The sequence below is a fragment of the Equus przewalskii genome, chromosome 2, assembly GCF_037783145.1.
Source record: "Equus przewalskii isolate Varuska chromosome 2, EquPr2, whole genome shotgun sequence".
In the NCBI taxonomy this organism is placed as follows: Eukaryota; Metazoa; Chordata; class Mammalia; order Perissodactyla; family Equidae; genus Equus; species Equus przewalskii.
This window is the reverse complement of record NC_091832.1, coordinates 79,099,287-79,115,240: the sequence shown is the minus strand read 5'-3', so window position 1 is coordinate 79,115,240 and position 15,954 is coordinate 79,099,287. Positions and strand designations below refer to the sequence as shown.

Below are 15,954 nucleotides of genomic sequence, written 5' to 3'. Positions count from 1 at the left end.
AACCGTATGGTGAAAATTGGTTTTACACAAGCGTAGAACCTGGCTCTTCAGCTCCAATCCCGCCGCCAAATCTCTCCCCAAACTGACTAGTGGTGGAGTCAGGCCTCTTACTAGGTCCCCTGATTCAGGGCATTCTCCTAGGCATTTAAAACACTTAACTTTAATTTGTCGACCCCTATTTGCAAACCCACGTTTAGCTGTATACCTCCCCACCCCCACCCCCTCAAGCCCGCATTAAAAAAAGGTCCATAGTTAGGATATATGTTTGTTTTGGGGCAAACTAGCAGTTTAAGACTCGAAAACTCCGTTAAATGAGAAAAGAAACCTTTACAACGCATCTATACTTTCCCCAAGTAAGAGAAATACGGAAGTTCAAATCATAGCCCTTGCTTTTAAAAGCCTTAACAAAACTGGCAGGACTTTGTTTTGGTATCACTGCCTACCCACCCACCCCCTAAAACTCTCTCTCCTCGCCCCAATTGGCTCAACTGCTTGTCATTCCAAGTACTTTTACTTTAGCCTCCTTCGGATTTAAACCTTGGTCCCGCCCAGCTTCTTCCCAGGGCTGGTCACTGATTGGTCCAGGCGCCACTCCGCGTGGGGCGGCCCAGGCTGCTGCGCGCGGCGCCGGCTGGGAGCCGAGGCCAGGCGCGAGGACGGCGCGAGCTGTTCCCGGTGGGACCCCCTCCCCCCTGCGCCGACCCCGCTCCGACGGACTGGTCCCCGAAACGGTGGCGGCGGTTTGTGGTCGTTGGTCCCAGGGATTAGGACCAACATTTGAAGACCCGACGGGGTGAGGAGGGGATGGGGGCAGCGGGGTCACTGCCAAACCGCTGGTAACGGCTGGAGACCCTGCCTCCTGGCCGCAGGAAGCCTGGGCCGGCTCACTCTCACGCCACAGAGGCAGCGGGGACCCACGCCCGCGGGAGGCGGTGTCCGGGTCACCCGCCGCCTTCCTCGGCCCCGTCGAGCAGCGGGCGGGCAAGTGTCGCAGACGCGGCTGCCCAGCCCCACGGGGCATCTTGCGACCGGAGAGCTCCGGCCGTCCGTGTCGCGCGGCGTGGGCCCGGCCGTCTGCCCCAGCTCCCCGTCTCGGCGGCCCTCGGCGGCTCCCTCCGCCCCGCGGCGCTGTGCCCTCTCTCCGCCTTGTTTTCGCTCTCCCCCGCCGCCTTCCGGACGCTTCCCACCTGCTGCCCTCAATGTTCTCCCCCTGACCCTCTTCCTCGCGCGACTGCCACAGGTGAAGGCCGCCCGCCGTGCCTCCCGGGCCGTTGTCCCGCCCGCGCGTCCCCTCCCGAGGCTTTGGGGCGCGTCCGGGAGTCCCGACTGCCGGGTGAGATTGGGCGATCACGTCGTGGTTTTCATCGAGTTGTGATGGATGAGCCTCGACGTTTCCTCTGCTTTTGCCTCTCTTGTTTCTTCCCCAAGTGCTGTCTTGTGAGTTGGGTTTTGAACTGTGGAAAGCTGCCGGGGTACGCGAAAGACGACCTAGCCCCTCGCCGCCCGCGACACGCGACACGCGGCAGGCAGCCATGGATGGGGATGCTCGCCATAGGACCATTTTTGTCTCCTAACGTCAGATAGTTTTCATTACTAATTTGTAAAATATTTTCTTCGGAGCAGTGGAAAGACCACTGAAGCTGGAATCACGAGACCTCGGATTTAATCCTGGCATCGAAATAGATTCTGAGATCCTTGTGAAGCCCCTTGATTTGTCTGGGTACCGGTTTCATCATATGTATATTTAGTTTAGCTAATGTTGAAGTTCCTTTAAGCTCTCTCTTTACGTTCTTGATAAATAACGCTGTAACCTTTATAATATATGATGATTCGAATATAGGCCGATATCATAGAGGGAGTATCAGCAGCTTTTTAAGACTCGGCTTCTCTTACAGATCTGTCCCATTTTGTGTTTGAGGGTGGCGTTAGAACCAGGAAGCAGGATATGTTGCGTGTATGAGTAGAGTAACACATAAATAACACATTCACTTGTCGGTCGACTTTCGCTTTTTTAAGTAACGGGAAGGTATTTTCATTTCAAGAATCACTGCAGTGTATAGTTGAGTTGGCCAAACTTCCACTGGGAGCCTTTCAGAAGTAAAGCTCCTTATGGGCTCTAATGCTAGACTCTTTTCCAGGGTACACATTTAAAACATTCTATTTTAAAATTAGTTTGTTTGCAACCGTGTGCCATTATAGGCGTAAAGATGACTATTAGTGCTGCAATTAGTAAATATTAGCAATGCCCTAGTTTCAGCTTAAGGCACTACTTTGCTAATTTTCACTTAGCAGGGTGGAGCATTGGACTTGAACATTATTGCTACAGATAATACGTATGAACACTTGAAATATAAACATGCATATTACTGGATATATTATGAAGAATTATTAATAACAATAAGACCAATTTATGGACTGAAATTAAGCCTCATATTTTTAGTGGTGGTATTTTTGTTGTTAGGAAGTTTAGACCTGTTGGTTTAAGGAGGGTTTGTGAATAGAAATCAAATAATTGGTCTAAAATCTGTCCAGATTTTCATATTAATGCTGAATGTTGTTTCCCGTTTTATTTTACCACCTGTTAGTTGGTGAAGCAAGAAAATGAGGGAAGAAAATATGATCTTTATGTTCAAATTGTAACAGACTTCAGGTGACAGATGATAGAAGATCTTATGTAAGGAATAGTAGTGTACTATTTTGTAGTAGTGTACAAGAATTTTGGTTCTGTTGTAGACATCTTTATCTTAAGTTCAAAGAGCATGTTACGCTTTTGGGTTCAAAGCAATATTTAAAAAAATTATTAGTTACAATTATTTTTTAAATAGTTCAGTTTTTTTAGTCTCTAAATAAATCTTCCCTCCATAGTATTACTAGAGGTTGTGAAATGCCTGATACTAAAATAAAACTTTTTATGCGTTATATATTTAACTTCTAGGAATAAAAATGTGCTCTCATTCTTTAATAAAAATAATTTAAAATGGAGTTAAACTGATCCAACTATACCCTTTTATTTTGAAATAATGTTAGACTTACATATTCGTACACTTTTGATTAATCCTTCTCATTTTCCACCCATTTTAATGTAGTGCTGTCTGTCATTAAAATGAGTTGCCACTAAAAAACCTCCATTGACCTGGCAACTATGGTCTCAGTGTACCATACTCAATAACTGAACTAACACATCAGAAATTTAATACCATGTCCTTTAAGGAATGCTGCAAAGATCTAATGTGCTTTCTATAAATGTATTTTGATACCTTAAAAGTTGTTTTTTTCACTATTCCATTGTTTTTAAAAATTATAGTAACACTTATAAAATGTTCATTTTCAGAACTTCATACATTTTTCCAGTAATTCAGAAGATAAAGTTTCAATTTAAGTAGTACACAGCTGACACAGACTCCTTTAGATAAATGCTTAATTTTCATTTGTATTTTGCTAAAATTGTGCTTGTCGTTTTTTTATTAATGTTATTTTGAAAGACAGTACAAATTTGAAAATTTGTATTTGTGTTAAGTTATTAAGATGCTTACAATTAATGAAGATATGGTTAGCATTTAAAGGTGAAGGCTTGATTCTCATTGCTACTTGAGTATCCTACGATTGGCTATGCTATCTTGGCCTACTTTATACCTTAGTTAGCTTTTTTCTTTTTTTTCTGTTTTTTTTTTTTACTTTTGAAACAGCTGGAGAGGAACCTTTGAAAGTTTAGAGTTTAGGAAAAAAGATTTCCCTGTGAAAGCTAGAGTTTATTTCTGGTACTTTTTAAAAACAACTTCTAATCTACTCTTCCCACTTCTTTTTTTTTCATAAACTATTTATGTCGTTCTCTTACTCATGGCCCTGCGTCTCTTACTTAGCTTCCTTGGGTCAGCAGGGTAAGGAATAGTTTGTAGAACACTTTGGAGTGTGAATCCACAGCCAAAAGTGGCAGAGGACTAATTGAGCCTGGAAGCTTCAGTTGGTATGTCAGCTTTGTCTTAGTGTATAGGACTGCTATGCTTCCTTGGAATTTTAGTAATTCTCTGATTCCGGAATATTTTAGAATGAATGTAAAGATATTGTATGCTTGTTTAGATTTGATCTATAATTCTCTAGTTCAGGGTCTTGAATTCTGACTCTTCTAGAAATGTGTTTTGTTTAAATTAAGTCTGGTGTTAAAGTTAGATATTTTTACACTTGCTTAATTGTGAATTAGATATGTGTATATGTTACTTTTGTTTTGGAGGTTTTAGGATACAAGAACACATTGCTTTCTAGAGAGGATGAGATTGGTGACTCTCCAGTGTCTTTTATACTTCTGTAATTTCAAGTTTTATATTATTTTCATTAAGGTTTCTTGAAATGTATTAAGTCTAGCATGTGTTTCTAGTCATTCTTTAGTAAAAAGAGTCTTTAATGTGAAAATTAGCCTTTTATGTCAATGTGAGACCCTAGATAATATCTTTAAAAATACAACTTTAGAGACGTGAATTAATTGAAAATATGTGTCTCTAAGGTATTTGCAAGGATGAGTTGGGTTGCAGAAATTCACCATTTAGAGCAAGCTATGAATTACGTTTAAATAAAAAAAAGTACTGTTTATTAATTGATTTAAATTCTACATTTTGGATAAAATGAAAGCAGAAGTCATATTTATCTGTTGCTTTTATAGGCAGTAAATAGCTTATGTAAGGTAGCATACTAGAGTCTTAGTTTTTTCCTCATCCTTTTTCCTGAAACATGTTTAAAAACTATAAATCTCACACTTGCCTATTCTCCAAATGATATCAACATATTAGTGTAATGGGCCAGTATGATGTCCTGTGGGATGTTAAGGTTCCTCTGGACTAAATTATGGAAGAGAGTGAGTTTATAAATTGCTTTGGGTTTGAGTCTCAGGTCTTTTCGATTGCTAGTTTTATGACCTTAAGCAAGTCTCACATTTTATTTGCTCTTGATTTTCCTAGTATGAAATTTGAAGTGATTTAAAGTAGACTTGCAAGTCTAATATTTTCTTACTGAAAAGTCTTGAATGATGGTATAATGGCAAAACCTAGAGTTAAAACAATCTTAAGTGGAGAAAGGTAGTTATAGCATTTAAAATGCTTTTAATTTTAAAGGAATGATAGTAGAAAAACGTTGCATTTTTTTAAAGACAAAAGGCTGAAAGTTGGTTTGGTTAATTAATCTTTATCTCATTAATCGTTCTGATTGTCAAAGAGTAACATCTCTTTTGCCAGAATCTATCAATAATACATTGATTTATGTATTGGATTTAATATCACATAAACAAAATATGTTCCTGAAGTATAGTGGAGGGTTACACAGCTGATAATTCAGACTTAAGACTTTTCCCTTGGTAGAACTTCTTTCCTGTTTCTTAATTCTGCCATTTAATAAGTGTGTGAGGCCAGTAAATTAGAATAATGTAAAAGTGACTAGGTAAAGAGAGTTGAGACAATACCTGCCATGATGAAATGAACCTGGAAGTAGGAATTGAGAAAAAGCTGCACAGCTTTTTCCCTTCTCTGGAGATGGGCCTTTGCAACGTAGCTTTATTATTTAAAAAAAAATTCTTTAGAATATCACATATACCTGTTATTCAAATGTAAATACATTTTGAAAATGAATTATCAGGGCCCAAATAATATTAATAGGTAGATATTCTGTCTCATTACAAGGAAGACAGAATGTTGACTATTTAAGATGAAGTAGAATCCTATATACTATTCACAGGTCAGACGAGGGCAGTTTTAAGATTTTTTTGATTATATTTGGAAAGATAGCTCTTAATTAAGCTTGCAAATATGAAAGTTGTATCTTGGAAAAGGTGGATAGGTTAGGCCATTTCATGGATGGGACATAAGTGGGTAAAAGATCAGAGGGGAGGGGAGGAAGAACTAGTGGATTGAATCTAGAAAGGTGAAATTTATTATGACTCTAAAATCTGGTTACCTGATAAAGGCTAGGGCAGATTGTTTGTTTTGTTGACAGTATGCTTAATTTGAACCATGTATCACTAACCTGTGTAGACCACTAATGCAGTCTTTCTCTGCACTGGTGGACTTTGCAGTTTTGGCTACCCTGCTTTCAGAGGAAAAAGAGACCAGGTAGTGAAGGGACATGAAACTGTATCATATAAGAAGCAGCTAATGCTGCATTTTCCAAATGTTTCTATAGAAAGTTAATAGACGTATGAAGGAAAATTAGGGTATCATACTGAAGTGTTTGGGAAACATTGAGTTAAACAAAGCTGAATGGTTTGTTTTAGCTGAACTTTTCATAGTGTTAAATATGCTGATGTTCATTGTGATTCTCTTAAGAGGTAGGAGGTATAATGATTCTCAGATGTATTAGGCATTGAATACATTTTTGAGGCCTGCTAATAGCTCCTGGAATAATATTCTAAGGGACATCATTTTAGGAAAGGTTGAGGTAAAGTAACTGATAATGTTTAGCCTGGCAAAGAGGAGAATTGCTTTTCAAATGCAGTTACATGAAAGAGGCATATTCAATTTGGCCAGAAGGATAAAATCAGAATCAATATGTAGAAGTTACAAGGGAAGAGATTATGATCCATTATAAGGAAGAACTTTCTTAAAGAGTTAACCAAAATTAGGTTCCTCTAGAGAATACTGAGTTTCTTGTAAGAATTTGAGACTAAGATGGGTGATTGTTTTGTAGCAATTATTATGAAGAAGATGCAAACATCAGGTGGGTAGTTGAGTTAGATGATTTTTAAGGTCTCTTATAAATCTGAAATTATTTTTCCAAAAAGGTTTTCCAAAAAGTGTTTGTTGACCTTTTTGTTTGTCAACAAACAAAACAACAAGCAAAAAAAGTGTTTGTAGATCTTTTTCCCTCTAAGTTAATAAAATATTTTGTTATTTTTTAAAATCATGCCATAGTTTTTCAAAGAAGGCATGAATAATTGATTAGTTGTTATAATCTTGTAAAAAAAAAAACTATTGTGAAAAAAATCTGGATTCAGGTACTGGTATTGCAATTTATGTTGTATGACTCCAGGCAAATCACATCACTTTTTGGAGATGTCAGATTATTAAATATCTAAAATGAAGATAATATAAAGTTGGGGTTTAGGAGCCCAATATTTAGGCAGACGAGTCTCTGATTTGAATCTACCCTACTAATTTACTAGCACTATGACCTTATCTCTCTTAGTCTCAGTTTATTTATTTTTAAAATGGAAAGAATAATACTTATCTTTATTATAAGTGCTAAATAAGATAATGTATATAAAATACCTGTCATCCTGCAGGGTATATAGTATGTTAAATAAATGAATGCAGAAATAAACATAAAATGGAATTTCACAGATTAGGAAAGTAATGGTAAATGTTGTGAAGTGATTTGTCAAAGATCTCTTGATTAGGAACCAGAACTCAGGTCTTCTCTCACCCAGGTCTCTTTAGTTAAAGCATGGTGTCCCTCCATCCTTGTCTCATTATTGAACATTTATAATATGCCAGGGAGTATATATGGTGGTAGAAATTTGAAAATAAAAGACTAGACCCTACTTGATAGCTGATGGGTGTTGGGGAAGAGGAGGTGGAGGGGATTGACTGTTCATTGCTCTGAGATGGGTTCTGTGATAGTAGTACAAACAAAGGGCAGCCTAATATAGCATTGAGAAGGGAGGGTTTTCCTGGAGAATATTAGGAGTGGGAAAGCCAAGGAAAGTGAGGAAGGACTGTGAGAACAAGCTAAGCAAAGGCTGGTACATGAGAATATGGCACATTTGAGAAACTGCAAATAGGTAAGTATTGTTGTTGACATATAGTAAGAAATGAAGTTGAAGAGTTAGGCTGGGCCAGATTATGAAAGGACCTTTATGACTTTTTAAAGAGCTTGGATTTTATCTTTAAAGAACAGTGGGAAACCCCTGAAAGGGCTTTTTGCTCTTAATACAAGTAGCGCATGGTCTTATTCACAGAAAAGTGAAAAGTTAAGGTCCCTTGACTCATCTTTCCTGCTTACCAGTGATAATGACTGTTAAAGTTACTTGTGAATTTTTCCAAAGTTTTTGTGTGCCTATACGTACATGCCTCTGTGAATGTATGCATATATATCTTTAACCGAAACAGAGTTGGTAATATAGTAAATGTATTGTTCTCTGACTCACTTTTTCTCAAATATTTCTTGAATATTTTTCCATATCAGCACACACAGATCTATGCCATTCTTTAATAACTGCATAACAAAAAGCATACCATACTTTTTCAATCAGTCCTCTATTGGGAGACAACTAGATATTTTCTAGATTTTTGCTTTTATATACAGTGTGTCAGCAAACATGCTTGTGCATGTATCTTTGTATACTTGTGCAACTATATCTGTAGGTGAATTTCTTAGTAATTGAATTACTATGTATATGTACCTCCTAGATTTTGATAAATATTGCTAAATTTCCCTCTAAAAAGATAATTCCAATTTAATGCATACCTGCCAACATTGTATGAAGTCCTGTGAAGGATTTTTCTGAATTTTCTCTTAGACTCTTCATCCAACAAATAATTATTGAGTACCTGCTGTGCACCAGGCGCTATGATAGATAATAGGGAAAGCGTTCAAGGTAGATGGAATTTCTGCCCTCGTGCAGCCTAGAGTTTAAACCATAGAAAGTCTGTAGATGTTTTATTTGATCTGTACAGTTTTTCTTCTTGTTTTTATAATTGAATTAATTTCCAGGTTTTTTTTGTTTGACCTTGCAATACTGTTTTAAAGGAACCATGAACCTCTTGTAGAGCTATTACTCTCTAAAATGTGGGCTTAAAACATAGAAGTCACCTAACTGGATGATGAGGGTATTACTGTTTTCTGGATCATAAGTACTTTTAAGACAGGATCTATGCTACAGCTATCTTTGTACTAAATTTTGGAAGGAATATTAAAAGCCACATGGTCCAGCAGTGCACCGTTTGCTTGAATCTCTACTGCAAGTCCAGCCCATGTTTGAACACTTCCATTTGTCAGGAAGCTACCTTCTGTAGCTTTCCAGCTTTGTGCAGTTCTCTTTGCTTAGTAGAAAGCTATATTGAGGCATACTCTATCCCTGGCACTCTCCACCCATGGTTGCTGTTCTATTCCTTAGGGTCATCAATATGACTGGAAACCCAGTAAAGTGACTTGGACATAAAAAACATTAAATAAATGTGTAGAGAATTGAACTGAAATATGAGAATTTGACTCATTAAGTTTTTGAATTGGGATTTGGAACCAAAATATACCCTAGACTAAGTTTGAACATGATTTTCCACCAGATTACTTTTTAGTTATGCCATTTTTATGCCTGTGAGTATCTGCACACGTAAATGGAAATGACATTTATGTAGCTTTGCAGATTTAGTATGTAAATGTAGCCCTTTGGATCTCAAATTTTAAATATTGAGAGATTTCATATAAAAATTGGCAGATTTCTGGTGTTTCTTGAAAAATTGGGGAATTTTGCATAACTGGGAAAACTGGATTTCCTCATGGCAACAGTTTGCTAAAATTGAGTAGCCACTGCCCTTTTCAAATGCATGGGCAGTCTAGTTAAGCACAGTCCATAGCACTTCTTAGAGTCTTGTGCTTGGCCTTGCCACTTATTACAATTTTCTTGCCAGGGCCTTGTAGACATCTGAGTTGGTCATTTAGTGGATACTTAAACTTAAAATGTCCAAAACCCACCTCTGATCTTACCCCTAAAAACTGTTCTATCTCAGCTTTCCTCACCTCTCTGCTTCTCAGAGGGAAGCAGAAAGTTTTGTTCAGGCCAGAACTTTGGTGTTGTCCTTGAGTTCTCTATTTATCTCCTAATCCATATCTGATCTGTCAGAAAATTCTATTGGATATACCTTCAAAATATATCTCATATCAAGGACTACTTCTTTTTCCCTCCACCTTAACCTCTCTGGTCCATGCCACCATCTTCTCTCACCTGAATTTTAGTCTTGGTCTTCTAATTGGTCTCCGTGCTTCCACCTTGGTTTCTCAATACAATACCATATTACTTCTGTGCTCAAAATCTAGTGGCTCCTCATTTAAAAGCTAAAGTCCTTTGTTACCTGACTTACAAGGTCTGGGTGATGTGACAGCTTGTTGCCTTGCTGACTTTGTCTTCTACTCTTCTCCCCCGGCTTTACAATACTGGTTGCCTTGCTGTACCTTGTATGTGCCACATACGCTTCTACTTTTGGAACTTTGTTTTTGTTTTTCCATTTGTGTGGAATGCTCTTCCATGATAACTGCGTGCCTGTGTTCCTTAATTCTTTGCTCAAATGTTACCTTCTCAGCGAGGCCTATACTGGTTATCCTGTTTAAAATTGCACCCTGTCTTCTTCCTGCCAACCTTCCCCCCACCGTGGGCCCAATCCCTGTTCTTTCCCCCCCTACTATTACCTTTTAACATATATTATTTATTATTACTTTATTATCATTTTTTTTCCCCACTGAAGTAAGCTATGCAAAGGAGGAATTTTGGTCTTTTATTTACTGATATATCCCCAATATAAAGAATAGTGCCTGGCACACACTTGGTACTTAATAAGCATTTGTTGAACAAATGAATGAATTTGAGTTTATAGTGCCTGGTCTGCAGTTTGTTTTTCTTTTTATTGTATTAATCAATTTTTTACAGAATAGTATTATTTTATTATACATTAAGATTAATTATATATTGTTTTATTATATATTAATTAGATAGTAAATACATTTATAGTGCTGATATGCAAAATACTATTTTAAGCCCTTTTTACTTAATCCTGACAGCAGTCCTGTGAGGTAGAAACTATTACTGTCCACGTTTTAGATGCAAGTAACCTGAGACCAAACTTGCCCAGAGTCACAGCTGGTAAGCGGGGAGAACCAGAGTTCACGTTTAAGTAGTCATTTAGGTACCTGAATTTGCTCTTAACTATGACGCCATGCTGCTCTGGTTATTTTAAGGAAATTAGCCTTTTACTATGTTGCAGATCATTTTCCCCGTCTGTGATTTTCTGTCTTAGTTTTGTGGTATTTTTTGCCTTCTAAAATAGTTAATATTTATATAGTATTAACTATATAATCTAATAATATTTTACTTTGAGGCTTATTTGTTTATTTTTTGGAAACACCTTCTTGATTCCAAGATTAAAAAAAAAATTTACTCATTTTTCCACTTAGTTTTGATTGTAGCAGAAACTTAATCAGATATGTATTTTATGTCACTTTGACAACATTATGGAGATTTGTTTGAAGGGGACAAGACTAAAAACTGGAACAACAGTTAGGAAGCTAGTACTAATTCAGGTAAGAAATAAGTGTCTGAGAACAGGCTGTGGGGATGGAAAGGAAAAGACTGATTTCAAGAGATATTAGAAGGTAAACTAGTCAGGTCTTTGTGACTGATTAGCTGTGAGTCAAGGGAAGGACTCTGGGTTACCTCCCAAATTTCTGGCTGTGACAGTTTGGAGGAGAGGGAGTATGGTTGTGATGCCATTTATGGTTTGAATGGATGAATTGATGGAGATAAGGTAAAACAGGAAGAAAAAGGTTTGGAAGATAAAATGACATTTAGTTTTGGATCTGTTGAATTCAAGATGCCTATTGAATATCTCACTCTCAATACGTACGTTCTTTAGGCAGTTTGATAAATGAATCTTATCTTAATAAAGAAAACTTGGCTACTAAGTTTAAGGAAATGAGGTAGATGGCAGGTAGAAACTATATGGGTGCATGAACTACTTTCCTGCCTTGTTTTCTTCCGAATTACTTGATTGGATGTACTGTAACATCTTGGAAGGAGGTTTAGATTGTAAAACGATTGTGTGTGGTGTGTATGATATGGATTTGTTTTTAGCTGTATTCATCATCACTCAGAAAAATTCAGATATTTTAAAACTAGGAAGGAGTTCAGAGTTCACCTAATTTTAATATGCCAATTTATAATTTCTGAATATTTTATTTGCATAAAAGTCAATTTGGGGGCTTCTTTGTTCCTTGAGGGACTTTTTAATATGATGTTGTGGCAAAAGATATGTCCTAATCATTTTCTTGGCAGGAGGGGATGTTTGAGATCAAGCAGACCTGGGTTTAGGTTCTTGTCTGTGCCACTTTCTGGCCCTGTGACCTTGGATAATTTATCTTTCTTAGCCTATGTTTTAGCATCTGTGGAAATAATAATTTTCTTTTAGCAAGGTTGAGATTCCCCTTCTAGTAGTTATAGTGACTAGAGATAGATAATATGTAGAAATTCCCTGGCATTTATAATAGGCATACAAAATAAATGGAACCTCTTATGATTCTCATTCTCAGCCTCTTTCATTCTGCTGTCTCTGGTTGGTTCTGAATCCAGTTCAGATCAGTTACCTAAAGATAAAATGAATATCTGGATTCTAAGCTATAATTATTTGCAGATGTTTAATGATTTGCAAGGTTCCAATATCTGCATAAAAATTAGTATTTGTGTTCAAGGCCAACAAATGAGTCCTGGAGGTTTTTTTTTTTAACCACAGTTAACTGCTTTAATATTTATAAAAACTGTGATATAGGCAATGTTATTATCTACACTTTACAGATGAGGAAATTGAGGTACAGAGGGCTAAATAACTTACTCAAAATCATGTAGCTAAAAAGTGAAAAGAAAGGATTTGAATTGAGGCAGTCTGGCTACGGAGCCGCTGTGCTATATCAAGCACTAGTGAGGATAACTGTGGGACAGTTGCACTTAGTCTGGAGCAGTCATTCTTTGGTGATGACCTCTCCACTCCTACCCACTCCTACCCTCTATCCGCTCTTCCCTAGAAATGTCTGTGCCACATCACACTCACTCCTCCACCTTTGAGAAAATGAAAGATATTTCTGGAACAACAGAAAACAACCACCAAAAAAACAAAAAAACAACCTGAAAAATGTGCTGCCTTTGTTAACAATAAGGTGCATGCACTTTGTTAACAAGGTGCATGAACAATTAAGATGGACCATTCTCTAGTATTTATCAAAACTAACCTTGATTTGGCCTTACGTAATTTGAAGAAGCCTTTTGCATTTGTTGCCTCATTTAATCCCAACAGCAACCTTCTGATAACTTGTATTGGTATTCCTGTTTTATAAATGAAACGACTAGGTGTAAAGAAACTGAATAAGTTGTCCAAGGTTGTAGTGCTAGGAAGTGGCAGAGCTAAGTCTGAAATTGAGATGCTGTGGCTGAAATTTTCATACTTTTGAAAATGCTGTGCTAAAATGACTTGGTTTCCATTTTTAATTAGTAAAGTTCTATTGAAACCCAGAATATCTTTCCCAGTGCATTTCCCACACTGTGGATTTTAATTTTTCTATTTGTTCGCGGTAACAGCAGATGAGAAATAAAATTAAGAAACAGAATCAGCACCATATTGATCTTTAGGATCAGTGTGATTCTTCTGAAAACCTAAGGATATAGTAAATAAGTTCATTTAAAAATTAAAAACATTTTTATATACAGTAGTCAACATAGATCTCAGCTCCTCTTCCCTAACTCCTGCTCTCTCATCGGTGTAAGTTTTGTAAGCTGCTCCTACTTGGAAATCACAGTAGCTCCTGTTTCTGCCCAGAGAACAAGTGGTTTTGATTCCTGCTCTATCTAGTAGCTCCTTTAGTAGATAGGAAGAGGGGCTAATTGGAAACTCTGTTTACTTATTCCAAGCGTCTATTTAATTTCTGATAACTGGTGGAGCTCTTGAGGGTTGCTGACAACATTAGCGTTATTGGCATTAGGCTACGTTTATCTGACAGGTGTAAGTCACAGAAAAATCCGGTTGGCCTGTATGATAAAATAATTTAAACCTTGGGCTCTATAGATTGGCGGTGATCATATATTCATTGATGGCAGTATATTTATTTTGTTACTCCTTCTGCTTGCTTTTTTCTTCTCCAACTCCTTTTCACTTAGTTCTGTTTTCCTACTCTTGTTTGTGGTGTTCCTTTCTCTTTTTCGTTTTTGCTACCCTTTCTTGTAGCTTAGGGCTTCTAAAAATACTGCTTAATTCATCAGTGATGTTAAAAGAAGTTTCTACCTTCCACTGTTGAGAATAACTTTGGGGGCAGGACCAGAGTGATTACCAAATGTAGCAGCTGCAACTCCTTGGTTTCTTGCAACCCAAAAGAATGCTTCATAGATTCCTGTTACTCCATTTCATAAACACTGTTTTTAACCTTTGTTTTAGGAAGTGCAACCATGAATGAAGAAAGCATAGACGGAACAAATGGATGCAATAAAGTCCGAACTGGCACTCAGAATGAAGCAGCGTTACTTGCTTTGATGGAAAAGACTGGTTACAACATGGTTCAAGAAAATGGGCAAAGGAAGTTTGGTGGTCCCCCTCCAGGTGTGGATTTGTTTATGTTCAAAAAAATTAAATCCTTAATGTAGTCATTTCCGTTAGGTGTACATCTCCACAAGAGTCCCAGACAATAGCTATTTCCTTGTTACTGCTTTAAGAGCTTAGCGGTCATTTTTATTATTGTGAGGGAAAAGAGCTAGATCATATATGTTACGCAAGTCTGACCCTCACATTCTTTTCACTCCTGCTCTTGGTTTAAGAAGCAGTTGAGAAAGAAGTTGGATTGGGTTTAGAAAGAAGTCAGAATTGGATCAGTGGAGAAAAGGTACTCTGGCTCTTAAAGGGGAGGTGGTTTTGGGAGGAATTTGAAAGAGCAATGAGTAGAGGAATGGCATTTATACTAGATGCAAACCAGGTGCACACAGGTAAATAAAGAAGAGTTTTGTCTTTCTACCAATACCCAGTGCAATCTCTTTGCTCAAACTCTCCAATTAACTTTCTCTCAGGCTTAAATAAAATCTTGACCTCTAGCTGCATCGATGGCTGCCTTGCCTGCTACTCTCCTCCTCCCTCAATTACACGTTAGCTGTATGGTTCTGTGTGCTCTCTGTTGTTTTCACATATAAACCACATGCTTCTTCCTGATACGTCCTCAAGGCTCATTCCTTCATTTCATTCAGGTGTCTGCTTAAACCTCGTGTGCTCAGAGAAGAGTTACCTGACTACTCTACCAAAAATAGTAACCCTTCTGTGGCTTTGTTTTCCCTTCATAGCACTTATCACCCATTGTCTCCATTTTCTATTGATTAAAAGCTTCACAAGGGAAGGGGCTTCTATTTTGTTCACTGATGTATGCCCAACGCTTAGAATAGTGCATGGCACATAGGAGGCTCACAGTAAATTTGTGGAATGAATGAATGATTGAATAGTGAATATGATTATCTGACTAGAATTTATGTGTGTATTTCTGTTTTTCAGGTTGGGAAGGTCCACCTCCACCTAGAGGCTGTGAAGTTTTTGTAGGAAAAATACCTCGTGATATGTATGAAGATGAGTTAGTTCCTGTATTTGAAAGAGCCGGGAAGATATATGAATTTCGACTTATGATGGAATTTAGTGGTGAAAATCGAGGTTATGCTTTTGTGATGTACACTACAAAAGAAGAAGCCCAGTTAGCCATCAGAATTCTTAATAATTATGAGATTCGACCAGGGAGGTTTATTGGTGTGTGTGTAAGCTTGGATAATTGCAGGTTATTTATCGGAGCTATTCCCAAGGAAAAGAAGAAAGAAGAAATTTTGGATGAAATGAAGAAAGTTACAGAAGGAGTTGTAGATGTCATTGTTTATCCAAGTGCAACTGATAAGACCAAAAATCGAGGTTTTGCGTTTGTTGAATACGAATCTCACAGAGCTGCTGCTATGGCTAGGAGGAAACTAATTCCAGGTAAACTTATCCTTTTAAAGATTATTTTTTCATATTAACTTTATTATAAATATGGAAAAATGAGAGTACCTCATAGATCAATATCATGGAAATATGTAATGCCCTTAAAGAGGAATAAAGATTGTTTCCATAAGGAAGTAAAATAAATCAAATGATTCTAAAAGACAAGAAGGTGTTCCTATAAAATTAGTCATTATTTATATTAATTTGCTCATTCACTGAATGT

The 15,954-nt window shown here is 37.5% G+C and overlaps 1 protein-coding gene across 9 annotated transcripts in view; it reads left to right on the top strand.

Annotated features, from left to right (window-relative positions):
* Positions 1-540: 540 nt before the first annotated feature.
* Positions 541-15,954, top strand: part of RBM46 (RNA binding motif protein 46) — a 45,386-nt gene continuing 29,972 nt past the window's right edge. For 4 of the 9 annotated variants that reach the window (XR_011537102.1, XM_070608830.1, XM_070608827.1 and 1 more), the window contains exons 1-3: positions 588-1,333; positions 14,166-14,327; positions 15,261-15,728. Coding sequence is in view for 6 of the 9 variants with exons in the window: in XM_070608830.1 (XP_070464931.1) it covers positions 14,177-14,327; positions 15,261-15,728 (619 nt within the window). In the remaining 3 variants the exon portion in view is untranslated. Of the gene's footprint in view, positions 1,334-14,165; positions 14,328-15,260; positions 15,729-15,954 lie in introns of all 9 variants that reach the window. The other 5 variants (XR_011537101.1, XR_545556.2, XM_008524546.2 and 2 more) reach the window with 3 other exon arrangements.